At 42.0% G+C, this 14,287-nt stretch overlaps 1 protein-coding gene across 5 annotated transcripts in view; it reads right to left on the bottom strand.

Moving 5' to 3' along the window:
* The window catches only part of NR5A2 (nuclear receptor subfamily 5 group A member 2), a 138,606-nt gene that overhangs the window by 42,864 nt on the left and 81,455 nt on the right, over nucleotides 1-14,287 (bottom strand). For all 5 annotated transcript variants that reach the window (XR_012033342.1, XM_072831323.1, XM_072831322.1 and 2 more), the window contains exon 6: nucleotides 11,879-12,026. Coding sequence is in view for 4 of the 5 variants with exons in the window: in XM_072831323.1 (XP_072687424.1) it covers nucleotides 11,879-12,026 (148 nt within the window). In the remaining variant the exon portion in view is untranslated. The remainder of the gene's footprint in view (nucleotides 1-11,878; nucleotides 12,027-14,287) is intronic.

Here is a 14,287-nt window from a genome sequence, read left to right as displayed (position 1 = left end):
GGTGGTTGCTAAAATTCTAGGATTTGGTGTCTGTTCAAGGCTGAGGCCAAAGTTTCTGTCAAAAACCTGGGTAGCGGGCAGTCCGGGTGGCTCAGCGGTTTAGTGCCACCAAAGGTCTTGGAATCGAGTCCCACGTCAGGCTCCCTGCACGGAGCCTGCTTCTCCCTCTGCCTCTCTCTTTCTCTCTCTGTCTCTCATGAATAAATAAAATAAATGAAATCTTTAAAAAACCAACAAAACCGGGATCCCTGAGTGGCGCAGCGGTTTGGCACCTGCCTTTGGCCCAGGGTGCGATCCTGGAGACCCGGGATCGAATCCCACATCGGGCTCCCGGTGCATGGAGTCCGCTTCTCCCTCTGCCTGTGTCTCTGCTCTCTCTCTCTCTCTCTCTCTCTCTCTGTGACTATCATAAATAAATAAAAATTAAAACAAAAACAAAAACAAAAAAAACCTGGGTAGCCCGGGCATGAGGGTTAGGTGCCAGAGCCCCTACCGAGGACCCCACACACAGTGTCCCAACTCTTTTCATGCCTCTGATCACTGTTAGATTTGTAGAACACGAGGGTTGGGAAGGTTTTTTTTTTTTTTTTTTTTTTCCAATTTTTATTTATTTATGATAGTCACAGCGAGAGAGAGAGGCAGAGACATAGTAGGCAGAGGGAGAAGCAGGCTCCATGCACCGGGAGCCCGATGCGGGATTCGATCCCGGGTCTCCAGGATTGCGCCCTGGGCCAAAGGCAGGCGCCAAACCGCTGCGCCACCCAGGGATCCCCGGGAAGGTTTTTTTTTTCCCCTAATGTTTACATAATCTCTACACATGGGGCTCGAACTTACATCCCAGAGATCACGAGTCACACACTCTACTGATGAGTCAGCCAAGTGCCCCAAGAAAGACTTTTTCATTGACAAAATAGGAGAGATGAGACTAATATGTATATGGAGCATGCATTGGTTCGGGGGAAAGAGGGAAAAGAAGAGAAAGGAAGAGAAGAGAAGCAGTGGCCTATTCATCATGCAGCGCTGCAATGGCGCGTCGTGTTTTAGACTCCCTACTTGATGCACTGTACCTCTTCTGGAAGAGGAGGACCCAGAGTGCCAAGTGGACACTCAGATGTTGGGGAATTCACTATTTCAAACTGACCCGAAAGGTCTTTAAACTTCCTATTTGTTCCTGTTTCCTGGCATGAATTGGTCTGTTTGGAACGTAACCCTCTTAACCAAACACGGCCAGAACTCAAGACTGGACTCACTGGATTTTACCAGGAAGCTAGAAAGAAGGTGTAACAAATTCCTCATATTGGAGTCACTGAGTGACTCCATTCTAGAAAATACCCAGAGGCCCTGGGGTGTCTGTCCAGTTCACTGGTGTGTAGGATCTGCGAGGACTACATTACCTAACTAGGCTCTTCTGAGCGTGCACTAGGACAGCCACTTCATTCCACGATGTTAGAGCACCTGGCACTGGTTCAGGCAGGGAGGGGCGTCAACCAGAGCAGTCAGCAGTCACGTCACCTTCCTTGTTGGCTGGCCCCAGACTGCCAGGCCAATACATCTCTGAAAAACCATCTCGCTAAATAGCAGTAGTTAGCAAAATGACAATATTAGCATTAACAGCTAAAAAATAATAAATATTTTTCGGCAGAAGCTATTCAGAAATACGCCTAAATAAATGCTATTTGGGCAATTATATTCCTGGGCCAGCAGATAACAAATGATAATCACCTCTTCCACCGCTGTAAATACGTATTGATTAAGTTCAAAGTTAGAACTCCAAAATGAATTATATCTGGTCATTGCTAAACTGCTTTGCTCACTGAAAGAAAAAAAAAAAATCCACACAACACCTATTATACTGCATTTAATTAAGACAAGCATCAACTTTATATGCCATTATTTGCTTCTGCCAAATCTCTATGGTGTAAATATTGAACGGTGGCATCCCCTGAATGCTAATCAATCTTCTCTGAATTTCAAATGATTACATAAATTTTAGGAAATGCTTATTTGCCGGCATTACCCTCAGCTGCATATATATCAGCCAGGCATTAGTATGAAGATATGCATAGTTTTTTGACAAGTGTCTAGTGAGTGTTTTCCTAAATTAGAATATCATATATAAGGAGGTAAGAGCTGAGACCGCATGCTAATTGTCAAAAGAACCCTGGGATGCCTCTTTTGCTCATCTGACTTCATGAGCAACAATTTAACCAATGCACTTGGGTGAAGATGTGAGATGAATGCACCGCATCCCTAGGCAGGCCGGGGAGCGCGGGCGGGTGTGTGTGTGCGCGCGTGTGTGTGGGCGGCACACGCACCGGTGTATGAATCCGAGCGGCTGCAGTAGGCCATGTGGGTGTAGGATCGCACTGAGAAGAAGGGGAGAATGAAGCAAATACCGTGAGCAATCTCAGGAAGGACAATTACCCCATAATGGGAAGACCGATGTTTGTGGCGTGAAGACCACCCCTTACGCACACTGTTGTGCTGGTTCAAAACTCGAATTCATATCTGGACACACATCGCAATGCACAAGTACAATTTTCTGTTAGTGTCCCACCCTTCTGAAGTTTTCCTGGAGGGAGGCGGTAGACTAAGGCAAGGGAACGCCCCTGTCGCTTCTCCAGGTCACCTGTAGGCTTGCGTTGTAGCCACCCGTACCCGTGCCCCCATCCTGACTTATAAAGCGACCAGTCCATTTTGCTTTAGGCACCGTAAACACCGTCTGATCAGTGTGATCAGAGTTCTCTGCTGGAATTGGAAGCCTCTTTCATTAACTGGCTTGCACATTGCAAAAGAGCAAAAAGGCAAATTCATTTTTCCCCTCTGCTCCTGTTGTTTTGCTTAGAACCCTGCTGTCGCAGGCAACCCCCACCCCTCACACGAACGGAGACACGGTCTGATGGCAAGAAACCTCAGACCCAATGAGTTGCTGGGCCTCTGGAGAAGTGGGCAGAAATATTTATCCTCTTTCTTTTTGCGACATCCTACATTCCCTTCTCCCATGGTGTGTTTTAGGACATCCCTGGGGTGTGTTTTAGGACATCTCTGGGGTGTGTTCTAGGACATTCCTGGGGTGTGTTTTAGGACATCCCTGGGGTGTGTTCTAGGACATCTCTGGGCTCCTGCAGAAGCCGGAGGGGAGGGAGCAGGAGGATGTGGACACGCGCACTCCCTCTAGGGGTCTGTAGCTCAGGAAGGGTGGGCAGGGGAGTCGGGCAGGGGAGTGGGCAGGGGAGTCGAGAGACAGCCCAGGCCGGACCAGAAGGGGTTTTCTTGCACAGGACCACCTCGTAACTGGCCGAACACCAAGCAATCCTGCGAAAGCACTTCCTCGGCACAGGACGTGGATTTTGAAAAACCTTGTTGTGATTGACACTGCAAAGCCACGCTAACAACTGGCCTGGGGTTCGTGGGTGGAACTGTAGTTTAGGCAACCAGTTTTCCTTCCCACTCCTCGGCGTGATGCGAGCCTTCCCCGGAGCTGCAGCTGCGAACAGCCGAACAGCCGAGCCGGGCTGAGGAGGGGATGCACGGAGCAGGCTCCCTCAGCACAAGACAGGATACACTAATTAGGCCTGGCAGTAGCGTCATCATAGTCTTTCCTTCTTTTTTTTTTTCTTTCTTAAAAGATTTTATTTATTTACTTGAGAGATAGATGGAGAACAAGTGGGGAGGGGCAGAGGGAGAAGCAGGCTCCCAGCTGAGCAGGGAGCCCGATGCAGGACTCACATCCCAGGACCCAGGGGTCAGGACCTGAGCCCAAAGCAGACACTTAACCTACTGAGCCACCCATGCGCCCCATCGTGCCCCATCACCGTCTCTCTTGCTGAAAGCAGAGTCTTCCCTTGAGGCACCCTGACCAAACTGCCATGCTTTCAGGGTTATTTTAACATAGAAACTTTTATATGCCATCCTTAGTGACCGCGTGTTTAATATTCCTACAGGTCCTTGTTGTCTCTTATTATTGTGAGATGTGAGATCAATAGGTGCTCTGCAATTCTTTACCCATGTATAAAACCTTCATTTTTCTTTTTCTTTCTTTCTTTTTTTTTAAGATTCTATTTATTTATTCATGAGACACACACAGAGAGAGAGGCAGAGACCCAGGCAGAGGGAAAAGCAGGCTCCCTATGGGGAACCCGACCTGGGACTCGATCCCAGGACCCTGGGGTCACGCCCTGAGCCAAAAGCAGAACCATGGCTCAACCACGGAGCCACCCAGGTATCTCAAAACCTTCATTTTTCAAACGAAGTGTATATGTATGTATGCCAGTGCTCACAGCGGAGACAGTTCCCCACAAGGGATTGTGATCCAGCCTTAAGCTCTGTACAGAGGTGGGAACTTGGGCTTGGTTCACGCAAAGCCCATTTCCCTGTTGCCATTTTGCTTTACCAACTACTCTGCAGGGAACTTTAAGGAAAAAAAAAGATTTACTGATTTATTTGAGAGGGGGAAGAAGAGAGAGTTTTAAGGACACTCTGGGCTGGGTGCAGGACCCCACAATGGCTCAATCTCATCGCCCCAAGATCACAACCTGAGCCAAAACCAAGAGTCAGGCACTCAACTGGCTGTGCCACCCAGGCACCTCTGCAGGGAGCTCTGACACTGTGTCTTGGCCAGGTTCTGATACTGAAAGCCAGGAGGAGAAATATTACACTTAGAAAAAGGAAAACAAGGGACACCTAGGTGGCTCAGGGGTTGAGTGCCCGGGACCCCAGAATCATGCCCTGAGCCGAAGGCAGACACTCAACCACTGAGCCACCCAGGTGTCCCAGAAAAAAAATTCAAATAAAGAAAAAACTACCGATGATATAAAAAACAAAGCCTATTGGAAAGTCAATCGCTGAAAACAAATTTCTTCACCTAGAAGACTAAATTCATCACATTTTCCAGCCAGTAGACATGGCGATTTTATTTAGTATTAAAAATGTCAACATCATAATGCATGAGCAGAGTATGGTGAGGTCCTTCAGCAGAGTGGAAAGTTCTACCTGAAAGCAGAATTGACCAACTCTCCCCACCAAGGAGCTTTATCTCCCAGACCTCATGGACACCTTCGGCTCTTCTTTTTCTATCTTAGGGTTTTTATTGCCCAATAACCACCAAAAGGGAAGAGGATGATCGAGTTACGTTTGTTCATTTTTTTCCTTTTAACATTATAAGGAGCTCAAATAGATGACAAAACAGGCAAACTAGTAAATGAAGGCTTATGATCAGTTAACTTTCCTAAAGTCCGGCGAATAAGCCAAAGAAAATGCCAAAACTCAACAATAAACCATAAGGAGGAATTCTTTGGAGAGAGAGGTACTGAAGTTATGAGACAAATGCTTTCTACAAACTTCCTAAATCCCTGAAACCCAGAGTTCACGTTGTCATGAAACAAAAACAACTTATGATATATTTCAAAGCCAAGCAATGTAAAAAGTTTTATAATTAAAAAAGTTTTTTATAATTAAAAGTTTTATAATTAGTATATTCAGTGAAGATTAGAAATTCACATTAAGTGGTTCCTGTTCTTATCCAAGAGAGTTTGGGTTTTGTTTTTTGGGTTTTTTTTTGGGGGGGGTCTATATTCCTCCAGTAATTGTCCTAGTTCTCTACATCATTTTGCCTATATAGTATTTATGTAGTATTTTGAAAATACTTGGTTGATGAGTTCAAATGTCTCTGAAGAAGACAATGTGATGTCACAGAGAAAACACAGCCTAGCATTTGGGGATGTTAGTTCTAGATCTGGTGCTGCCTTAAAATGTTGGGCAAATTACCTAGTTTTTACAACTACAAAATGGGAGGGAGACCATCTCTAAGGTTAAGAGAGAAACTAAGGGATTTACCCACCAGCAGATGTTTTATTAACACTATCAAAGAAAAGCACTGCTTCCACTTCCTTCTACGGCTGATTGGTATCGATAAGCCGTAGAAGGTATCAGACACTCTTGAGTGTTTTAATTCGAATAGAACCTAAATGCCTATCATCAGTACCTAATCCACTCATTATTTCATTCACAAAGGAAGACTCTGTTTGGTCTCTATTTTCTTTATAAGAATCTTTCATAATGTGAGGACATATCCTTACTTTCTTTAAAAAAGATAAATTCTCTAATACCTATCCATAGGATCCATTTGCTAACCTGTTTCTTCAAATTTTGTGCCTGTATTTTTGTTGTTGCTACTAATTTTTCCAGTTCCCATTACCTTTCTCTTAACTTAGAAGTTTGAATGAGAAGCCTTCTTTCATTCATGAATGCAATAAATATTTATTTATTTATTTATTTATTTATTTATTTATTTATTATTACAGGCAGTGTGACCACAGAGAGGTCATATTTCTATTTTTTTTCTTAAAGATTTTATTTATTTATTCATGAGAGACAGAGAGAAAGGCTGAGACACAGGCAGAGGCTCCATGCAGGGAGCCCAATGCAGGACTCAATCCCAAGACCCCGGGATCACGACCTGAGCTGAAGGCAGACGCTCAACCATCGAGCACCCCCGCAGGTGCCCTGTAATAAATATTTATTAAAAACTTATATGTCAGGTGGTATGCTAGGAGGAAAACAGATATAGTTCCTGTGTTCATGGACATTCTAGTTTATTAATCTGATAGATAAAAAGTCTTTGCTTCATTAAAAGTACAAGAACGACTGTAGAGCTTTTTTTTTAAGTGTAAGCCTTAGATATTTAAAGTAGCTACAACAGACACAGGGAAACATACTTTGTTCTGCCTTAGAAGTATTTCATTTTCTCCTTCCAAATCATGATTTCAAATCATGATTTTTAAGGCCTGAAAATGTTATCCTTCCATTTTCAAAACCCCTCCCAGTTTGTGGATCGAGTCACAAATAGATCGTTTTGTCCTGGGACATTACACCAATTGCTTGGATGTTAATTTACATTGGAGATAACATGTTTAACTTTTTTTAAAGTCAAGGAGTTGTGGCCTGACACTGAAGAATGCCTGAATGAAATCTGGAGATGAATCAAACAACTCTGCAGTGAGTTTTGTTCTCGACTTAATGCCCATTGCACATTCAGTGCTTCTCTATCGAAAAGGCTCAGGTGGCAGTTTGGTAGGGCAGCTCGTAGACAGTGGTTTTCCCAGTTGAGCCATTTCCCCCAAGGCAAACACCACTCATCTTCCCTGGGTTTGCCTCCATGAGGAGGACTCTTGCCTGGATGTGTGATCAAAATTCAAAATTTGGAAATTTGATGTGAAACAAAGAGCTACCACGATGAACAATGATCTGATTTTATCCGGCCATTTTAGCGTAGACAGGATTCCATCACTATCAAGAAGTTGTACAACATTCCCCAACTACTATCAGCTCCCAGGGGCTGAAAACCTATGATCTTGCATTCTGCTTGGAACAGATATGCCATTCATCACCTACTGTTAGTCGTGAATAGTCTTTCTAGTTTTTCTGCAAGTTCACTTTCCCGAAGAGCTAACAAATGAACATCTCCCCTTATACACTGGGAGAATGCAAACTGATAACAGAAATGATTTAATTTTGAGGAAGTATCAGCTAGAGTTCTCTGGAAAAAAACCAGCCTCAGAAAACTAACCTGCACTTAAGATACGACAACCTACTATTGACAACCACATCACAAGCTACTTTGGTGAAAGTTTTGTTTTGAATTTAAAATTAAGTAAATCCATTTATGTACCCTTTCTCATCAGTAATATTTTGTTAAGCTTCTACTGTGCAAGGTGGCAGAGACCTGGGATACAGAGAAAAGTGAAGGGCAATTTCTAACCCCAACGGAGACCCAGTCTAGAGCACCGTCCACACAGAAGCAGAGCAGAGTAGCATCTTCCACCCATTTCAGTGCACTGAGAGGGCCTATACTTGGGGCAAATATTAGCTGCTTTTTAGTCTGGAAAAATCCCCTCAAAGAGAGTAACAATCTCTTTAACTCAGCTGAACATAAAAGAATGGTTTGAGAAACACTGGCAAGTCAGAGAAGAGAAAAATTTACAACAAATCAAGGACATTCATTAGGAGAAATAAGATACAATATTCCTATAGTCCTTCCTCTTGCCACCTGGGGTATAACAAGTCCAGCGGCATCTGGCCACTGAGTCTGTAGGCTGAGATAATCCAAAGGCCAGAGTAACATCTTAGTTGGCACATTCTCATGACTCGCTGCTTTGAGCACTTAGGCCACACTAATTTTCCTGGTGGGCCTTAAGGTGGAATGATGCTACTCAGGATGTTGCAGCTCAAAGCCAGGTCACCACTTCCCAGTTCTGCATTTGTTTTCAGATCAAGTTTGTGGGAATGCCGTTCAGCTTTTAACGCATGCAATAATGACATTATTTGAGGATCATGATTCCACATACCTCTATGAGATTTATTTCTGCCTTGTTAGTGATAAGCCAATGTAGAATAGATCCTTCTTTACCAAGTTATCAAAGGGCTCAAATTATATATTCTCATAATTAAGAAAAAATTTTAAATTATATATATAAATAAATATATACATATTATAATTTATATAAGTTTAATAGGACTTTAAGAAAATATTACTAGCAGACTGGGCCCCCAGAGCCTACTATACTATATACAGAAACATTCTGAAAGAGGGGACATTTTTCTACTTTTTCTTCTTTTTACAACCAGCTTAAGCAATTGATATCTGTTCCTGGATACAATTCGAGGAAGAAAAAAAAAAAAAATCAGGCCATGGAATGGAAAATGTTTAGTCAACCATACATGTAGTTTTAGTCCTATCATTAGCTTTTCATGGAATCAGAAATCAGCTATGGAGAAGAATGACTTTTAGGAGGAAAGGGAGGAAGATTGTTACCAGAATTTGATTTGGCTCAACTAATGGGCTACTGCTCCTCTAGAGTTTTCTCTCCTGGTTCAAGCACCCAGAAATCTGAGACTCATGCAGGACCTCTTCCTCCTACCTCTGTCACACCCCGTGGCTTGCATCGTCTGATTTGTTTATGTCAGCACATTCCTATCCCCGTGGAGTGTTAAAACCACCCCAAAACACAGAGTTTCCAGCCTTGTTTACCTCCAGTCCACTTTCCACATCACTACCACATCACTACCAGAAAAGCAAATCAACAAATGTTACCCACACCTCACTCCTTTTTAAAAAAGCATCTGGCTCTACCTGCCAAGTGCCTACAGAGTGAAGATCACAGCCCCTCCTCCTGTGAACCACTGCGTCCCCAGAGCCTCAGCACCGGACACATGGTAAGTGCTCCGTACATGTTTGTAGAATGCCTTGAGGCCCTCCGTGCCAGGCTCCTGCCCACCCCTCCTGCCATCAGGCCACACTAGAGGCTTCCCTCCAACCATGTTGATCCCCTCCTACTCTAGACCTCGTCTAGCTCTCTCTTGCCTTCATGCTTTTGCACCAGCCATTCTTCCAGCTGAGAGTGTTGTCCCCTGAGGGCTCACGTCCTACTTGCTCTCACCAACTCCATCTGTAAAGTAAACACGGTCTCATCTCCCACCAAGAGGATACTGCTACAGTCCTCTCTCATTGCAGCCCCTGATCTCTGATCATCCCACAAGTCCTCATTTCCCTCCAGGATCAAAGAGGCTCAAGGCGGGGGCAGGGATCAGAACGCATCAGTTTTCAAACTTGGAGGGAGATCAGTGCAAAGCTCATGAGCAGTTGAGACAACAGGTTCTGATTCTGGACTTGGGCTCAGCTTTCAAGGGTGGCTGTGCTGTGATTCCAGTTCCATTACAGGCCAAACAGGTGTTTGGGGACCTGATAGTTAATTACCCACATATCTCAATAAAGTTGTCCCCCAAAAGGTTATTTGTCGCTTGGGAGGGGGGTATTTTCCATATGCAAATTGGAAACTCCCTGAACTTTAAACATAAACTCTTGATAAACAAACTCTTGGCCCAAACTCTGTTTACCTCTGATATGAAAGCTATGCTTTCTTTTTTCCTTAGAAAAAATAATAATTAATTATATAATAATTATAATATTATATATTATATTATAATTATTATATTATTATATAATAATTAATAAATAATAAAATAATAAGGAACTAATAATTTCCTTAGACAATAAACAGGCATAGTTGTAAGGGATGTGGAGTTTGTTACTCAGTGGTCCCCAGGCTCCTGACACAGTCAACACACTCAAATAAGAAGAGTGTGCGGTTGAGGAGGTTCTGGTAAATACATGATTCAGGATGAAATACATGGCTCGGGATGCTAATTTGTGAGGTTCACAGATTGAAAGCACTTCAGAACCCCCACCCAAGTTCCTACTTCCATAGTATTGGCAGAGAACATGATAATTTTGAAAAATGACAAAGGGAAGATAAAAGTGATGAAAGCGAAACATGGCCCATGGTTAATGTCTACATCTTCAAATGTAATGCAGTTATCCAACTAATTTAAAATACCATTGAAGTGAGATGGCTCTCTTTAAATATTTTATCACTGAGATGCTGTAAGATTTCTTACACATATATTACCACTTTTTCCATTTAATTACTGATCAAACGTGCCAGTTGAAAAAAGACTAAGGTCTTGCCATAAATCAGAATGATTTTTGAGATTATAGCAAGTAGGTCTGTGCTATCTTCCTCTTGATTTTCTAAAAAACTGTTCATGAGGAAAAGATGTAGACTTACTTGAATAGAACTTTCCTATTTATAGTGGTTAGTACAGAAACCACACAGGATCCAGTCCTGGCATTGTAAACCTTTGAACACTACATCTATGAAATTCTGTTGTCTTTTCAAATTTTCAGTAACATTTCTCTTTGCTATATTTATCACATTTTCCAAAATATGAAAACGTTCTTTTTATTTTAAATGTTGACTACATGTGAAAAATTAACTCTGGTTCTATTACTTCAAACTATCCCTTTATTAGCAACAGTTGTGCGGTGCTGTCAAGAGGAATTTTAAAACGAAAGTACCAAATTTGGAGAGTAGACACATCTGTTTTACTTTGCAGTTTGTTTTATTGTTTTATTTCTTAGGCTATGAATTCACAACTATCTTATAACTGAAGACTAAAGAAAAAACATATGTTGGTAAATCTGATTTCTGGATTTTTTTTTCATTCAGGGGAAGTTGCCTCCCTCAGCTGTCTGCCAATACGTAATAAATGGACTTGGCAAAAAGTTTATTTAAGTTGGCTTTATTAAGCCAACAAAATGCAGAAATCAAGTATGGGACAGGCAGAAAAATCTGTTCCTTTGAAGTCAATAAAAATCCATCTCCTTAATCCTTTTTTTATTCCAAGCAGTGGTGATTTTTCTCAACTGACTCACTGAGAACCTTGATTTAGCCAATCTGTCTTGCTTAGTTATCTTTCTTCTCCAAAGCTTTCCTAAAGAAGCATCCTTTCCCCTTGACAACCATCATCTTTTATACTCGCATAGTGATGCATCTGGTTACAAACATTCTCTGGTTAATCCTTATAGAGATTTAAGAAACAGGTTTTTAATTACTATCCATATTTTACAATAAAAACAGCAGTAGCTTGCAAGCTCTAACAAAAGAAAAGGCACAGAGAAACCATCAAGAGCAGAAAGGACGGCGACAATTTGATACCATGCGTCTTTCCTAAGCGAGCTCCATTCCCCCTTGGGCCACAGCTTTCTATGGCTGCTGCCTTCTCATTATGTCCATTATGGGAGAAACTTCAGGACCCCAGGCCAATAACTCCTTTTCCATGGCCCAACCCACGTACTCCCGGGCGATGAGTCATGGCGAAATATATGCGTAAAAATATATTCACATTTGAAGATTTTGCGATTTGAAAAGGAAGGCATTACCTTGGTAGAACAAAAGCACGTATGGACTTCAAGACACTCAGAGTTTGGCACCATCTAGTAACAGTTGGTTGTTTATAGTATGAGAAAAGGATTCCTTACCTAAACTAAAGAGCACCAAGAATTTCAGACACACAAACTCTCGTTGATCAAACTGTAGAGAGCGAAGCTTTGCCACTAACTCCTGTGCATGACTCATGAGATTGTTGAGGGTGGCCCCGGCTTGGGATGCTATTATAGAATAGTCCACCTGCAACACAGAATCAGTTTTAAGGACTGTCAGAATCAGAAACGAACAAAAGAATCAGAAACCAATATTTTTATTTGAAACTTTTAGGAATTGTGGGTAAAACCGGATGGCACTTTAGATTTGGAATGGAGGGGATATCCCCCATGACAATAGTTTGAGACATGCTGTCATTCTAAAACATATCACAATTATTCTGATAAATCTAATCATTTCGATAAGCTGTGTAGGGAACAGATTTTGGCTACCTAAATTTTACAGGTATATGTACCTTCATCTTTTTTAACTGTGAAATCACATTATGGTGTAAGGTTAAGATTTTTAACTCTCACAAAATAAGTTTTTTAAAAAAACAACTATACTATCCATAAGAAGTGAATCCAGAACGGCATTCTATGCACACATGATGACATCACCTTGTGCGTGAGGGAAGTGAAGGCAGAGATGGGTTTCCATTTTTATTTTCTTAAGAGACCGTATTTTAAAGCAGTCATTGTTGAAGAATGCATGCTTGTGGATGATGAAAGACTCGCATTTAGATTATTCTTTAGCTGGCTGCTTCCTGAAAAGCAACAACTACTAACTATTTTCATATTGATTATTAACACATTTCTCTCGGAAGACAGCAATGATGTTATTAAGAAGAAGAAGAATTTCTCGATTTGGAAAACATAACAAAAAAGGGCTTATTTTCTCCTTCATTTCAAAGAAAATGTGCTGCAATGCACCAATCTTAGATTATTCATGGGGACATAAAAAGTTCAGCTTATAATAATAAGTTAAGATGTTGGGATGGCTGTCAATGATGGTACTGGCTTTGCTGCTGCAATTATAGCATAATGGGAAAGCCCAGTTGGTACCTGATGCTCCCATCCTTTTTGTACTGGAGAGCTCTCAGGCAACCAGATACTCTTTTAGGTGCATTTAATATTTGCAGCAGCAGCAAATTTGTCTGGGAGGCAAGTCCTCATCTGCCACTCACCCGGAGCAGACTGTATTAAATTTTTATATTTATTGACATTTCATTACCATAATTGACTGCACTTGCTTCTCTAGGAGAAGGCACAGGGCTGCCTCCTAAGCAGGAGAACTAGTCCCTAGAGTAGAATTTGCAATTAAAAACAAGGCAGAATGGATTTTTTTTTTATTGTGTAAATATGATGAGTTGAATTTTCGGCTTTAACTAGAGAATACTGGGTGTACAGAAACCTTTTCCAAGAGTGAGAAAAATTATGAGTCAGTGGAAAGACGACCCCCAAAGGTGTCAATCAGTTTATATAGAGTCAACTATGCATGAAAAAGCCACAGTTAGTGTGTGTTCTAGGTTTGCTCTTGTATCAAGCACACAGCACTGTCCTACCTGCTTTGTCCAGGTGCCGGCATCTGTCCACTGAATTCAAACATCAAGCGCTCTAAGAATGCCTTTGGTTTCTGTTCCAGAATATGTGAAAGAAAGGCCCAATACACAAGCAACCTGACCCCTTGCTGGGGACAAGCAGATGAACACTGTGGCACACATTAAGATGGCCCGGTAGCCCCCAAAGGGGTGTCTCAACTATCCTTTTGCCAGTTCTCTTACAGGAGCACTACCTATGCCAGGTTAGTTCTTCTTAGTTGAAAGTGGTGCCCGAGCCCTAAATTCTTTAGAAACTATACATGGTCTAACTGCCCCCGGATAAGAATAATAGAAATCCTACAGAGGCAAACAGGATAGGTAAGTGGATGACAGCAGGAAGACCCTACAGGGTCATGGAGGCCGAAGAAAATTGGGACAACACAGGAGGAGATCTGGGCCAAGGCGGCCACTTACAAGCAGAGCATCTTGGGCAAGTCATGTGGAGTCTCCATTCCTTAGTGCCCTGATCTTTAAATAAAGTAGTTAAGCTAGAGGATAATAAGGTGCCCCCACCCCCCTTCTGGGATTATCAGGAAATGGCAGTACTTGGGATAATACTACCAATTTAAGCTTGGAATCACTTGTTGCAAGCACTGCAGCGGTAGCTCAGAATGCACGCAGGACACGTTAGTCAAAATCAGTGAAGTGAAGCCTTCAAACAGGAAAGTGCACTTAAATAAACCACAAATATGCTGGCATTAATAAATTTGTCTTAGGATAAAGTTAACTGAGTTTTGATATATGTATAGCTCTAACAAGTATGCAGTAAGTTCAAATCCTAGAATTTCAGGCTCAAAAAATGTGGTACATCGTTAACCAGAACCTCAGGTTTTAAAAGATGGGTTAATTTAAATTCGATATGTATGCG

Source organism: Canis lupus, chromosome 6, assembly GCF_048164855.1.
Source record: "Canis lupus baileyi chromosome 6, mCanLup2.hap1, whole genome shotgun sequence".
Taxonomy (NCBI): domain Eukaryota; kingdom Metazoa; phylum Chordata; class Mammalia; order Carnivora; family Canidae; genus Canis; species Canis lupus.
This window is presented reverse-complemented; position numbering and strand designations above follow the sequence as displayed.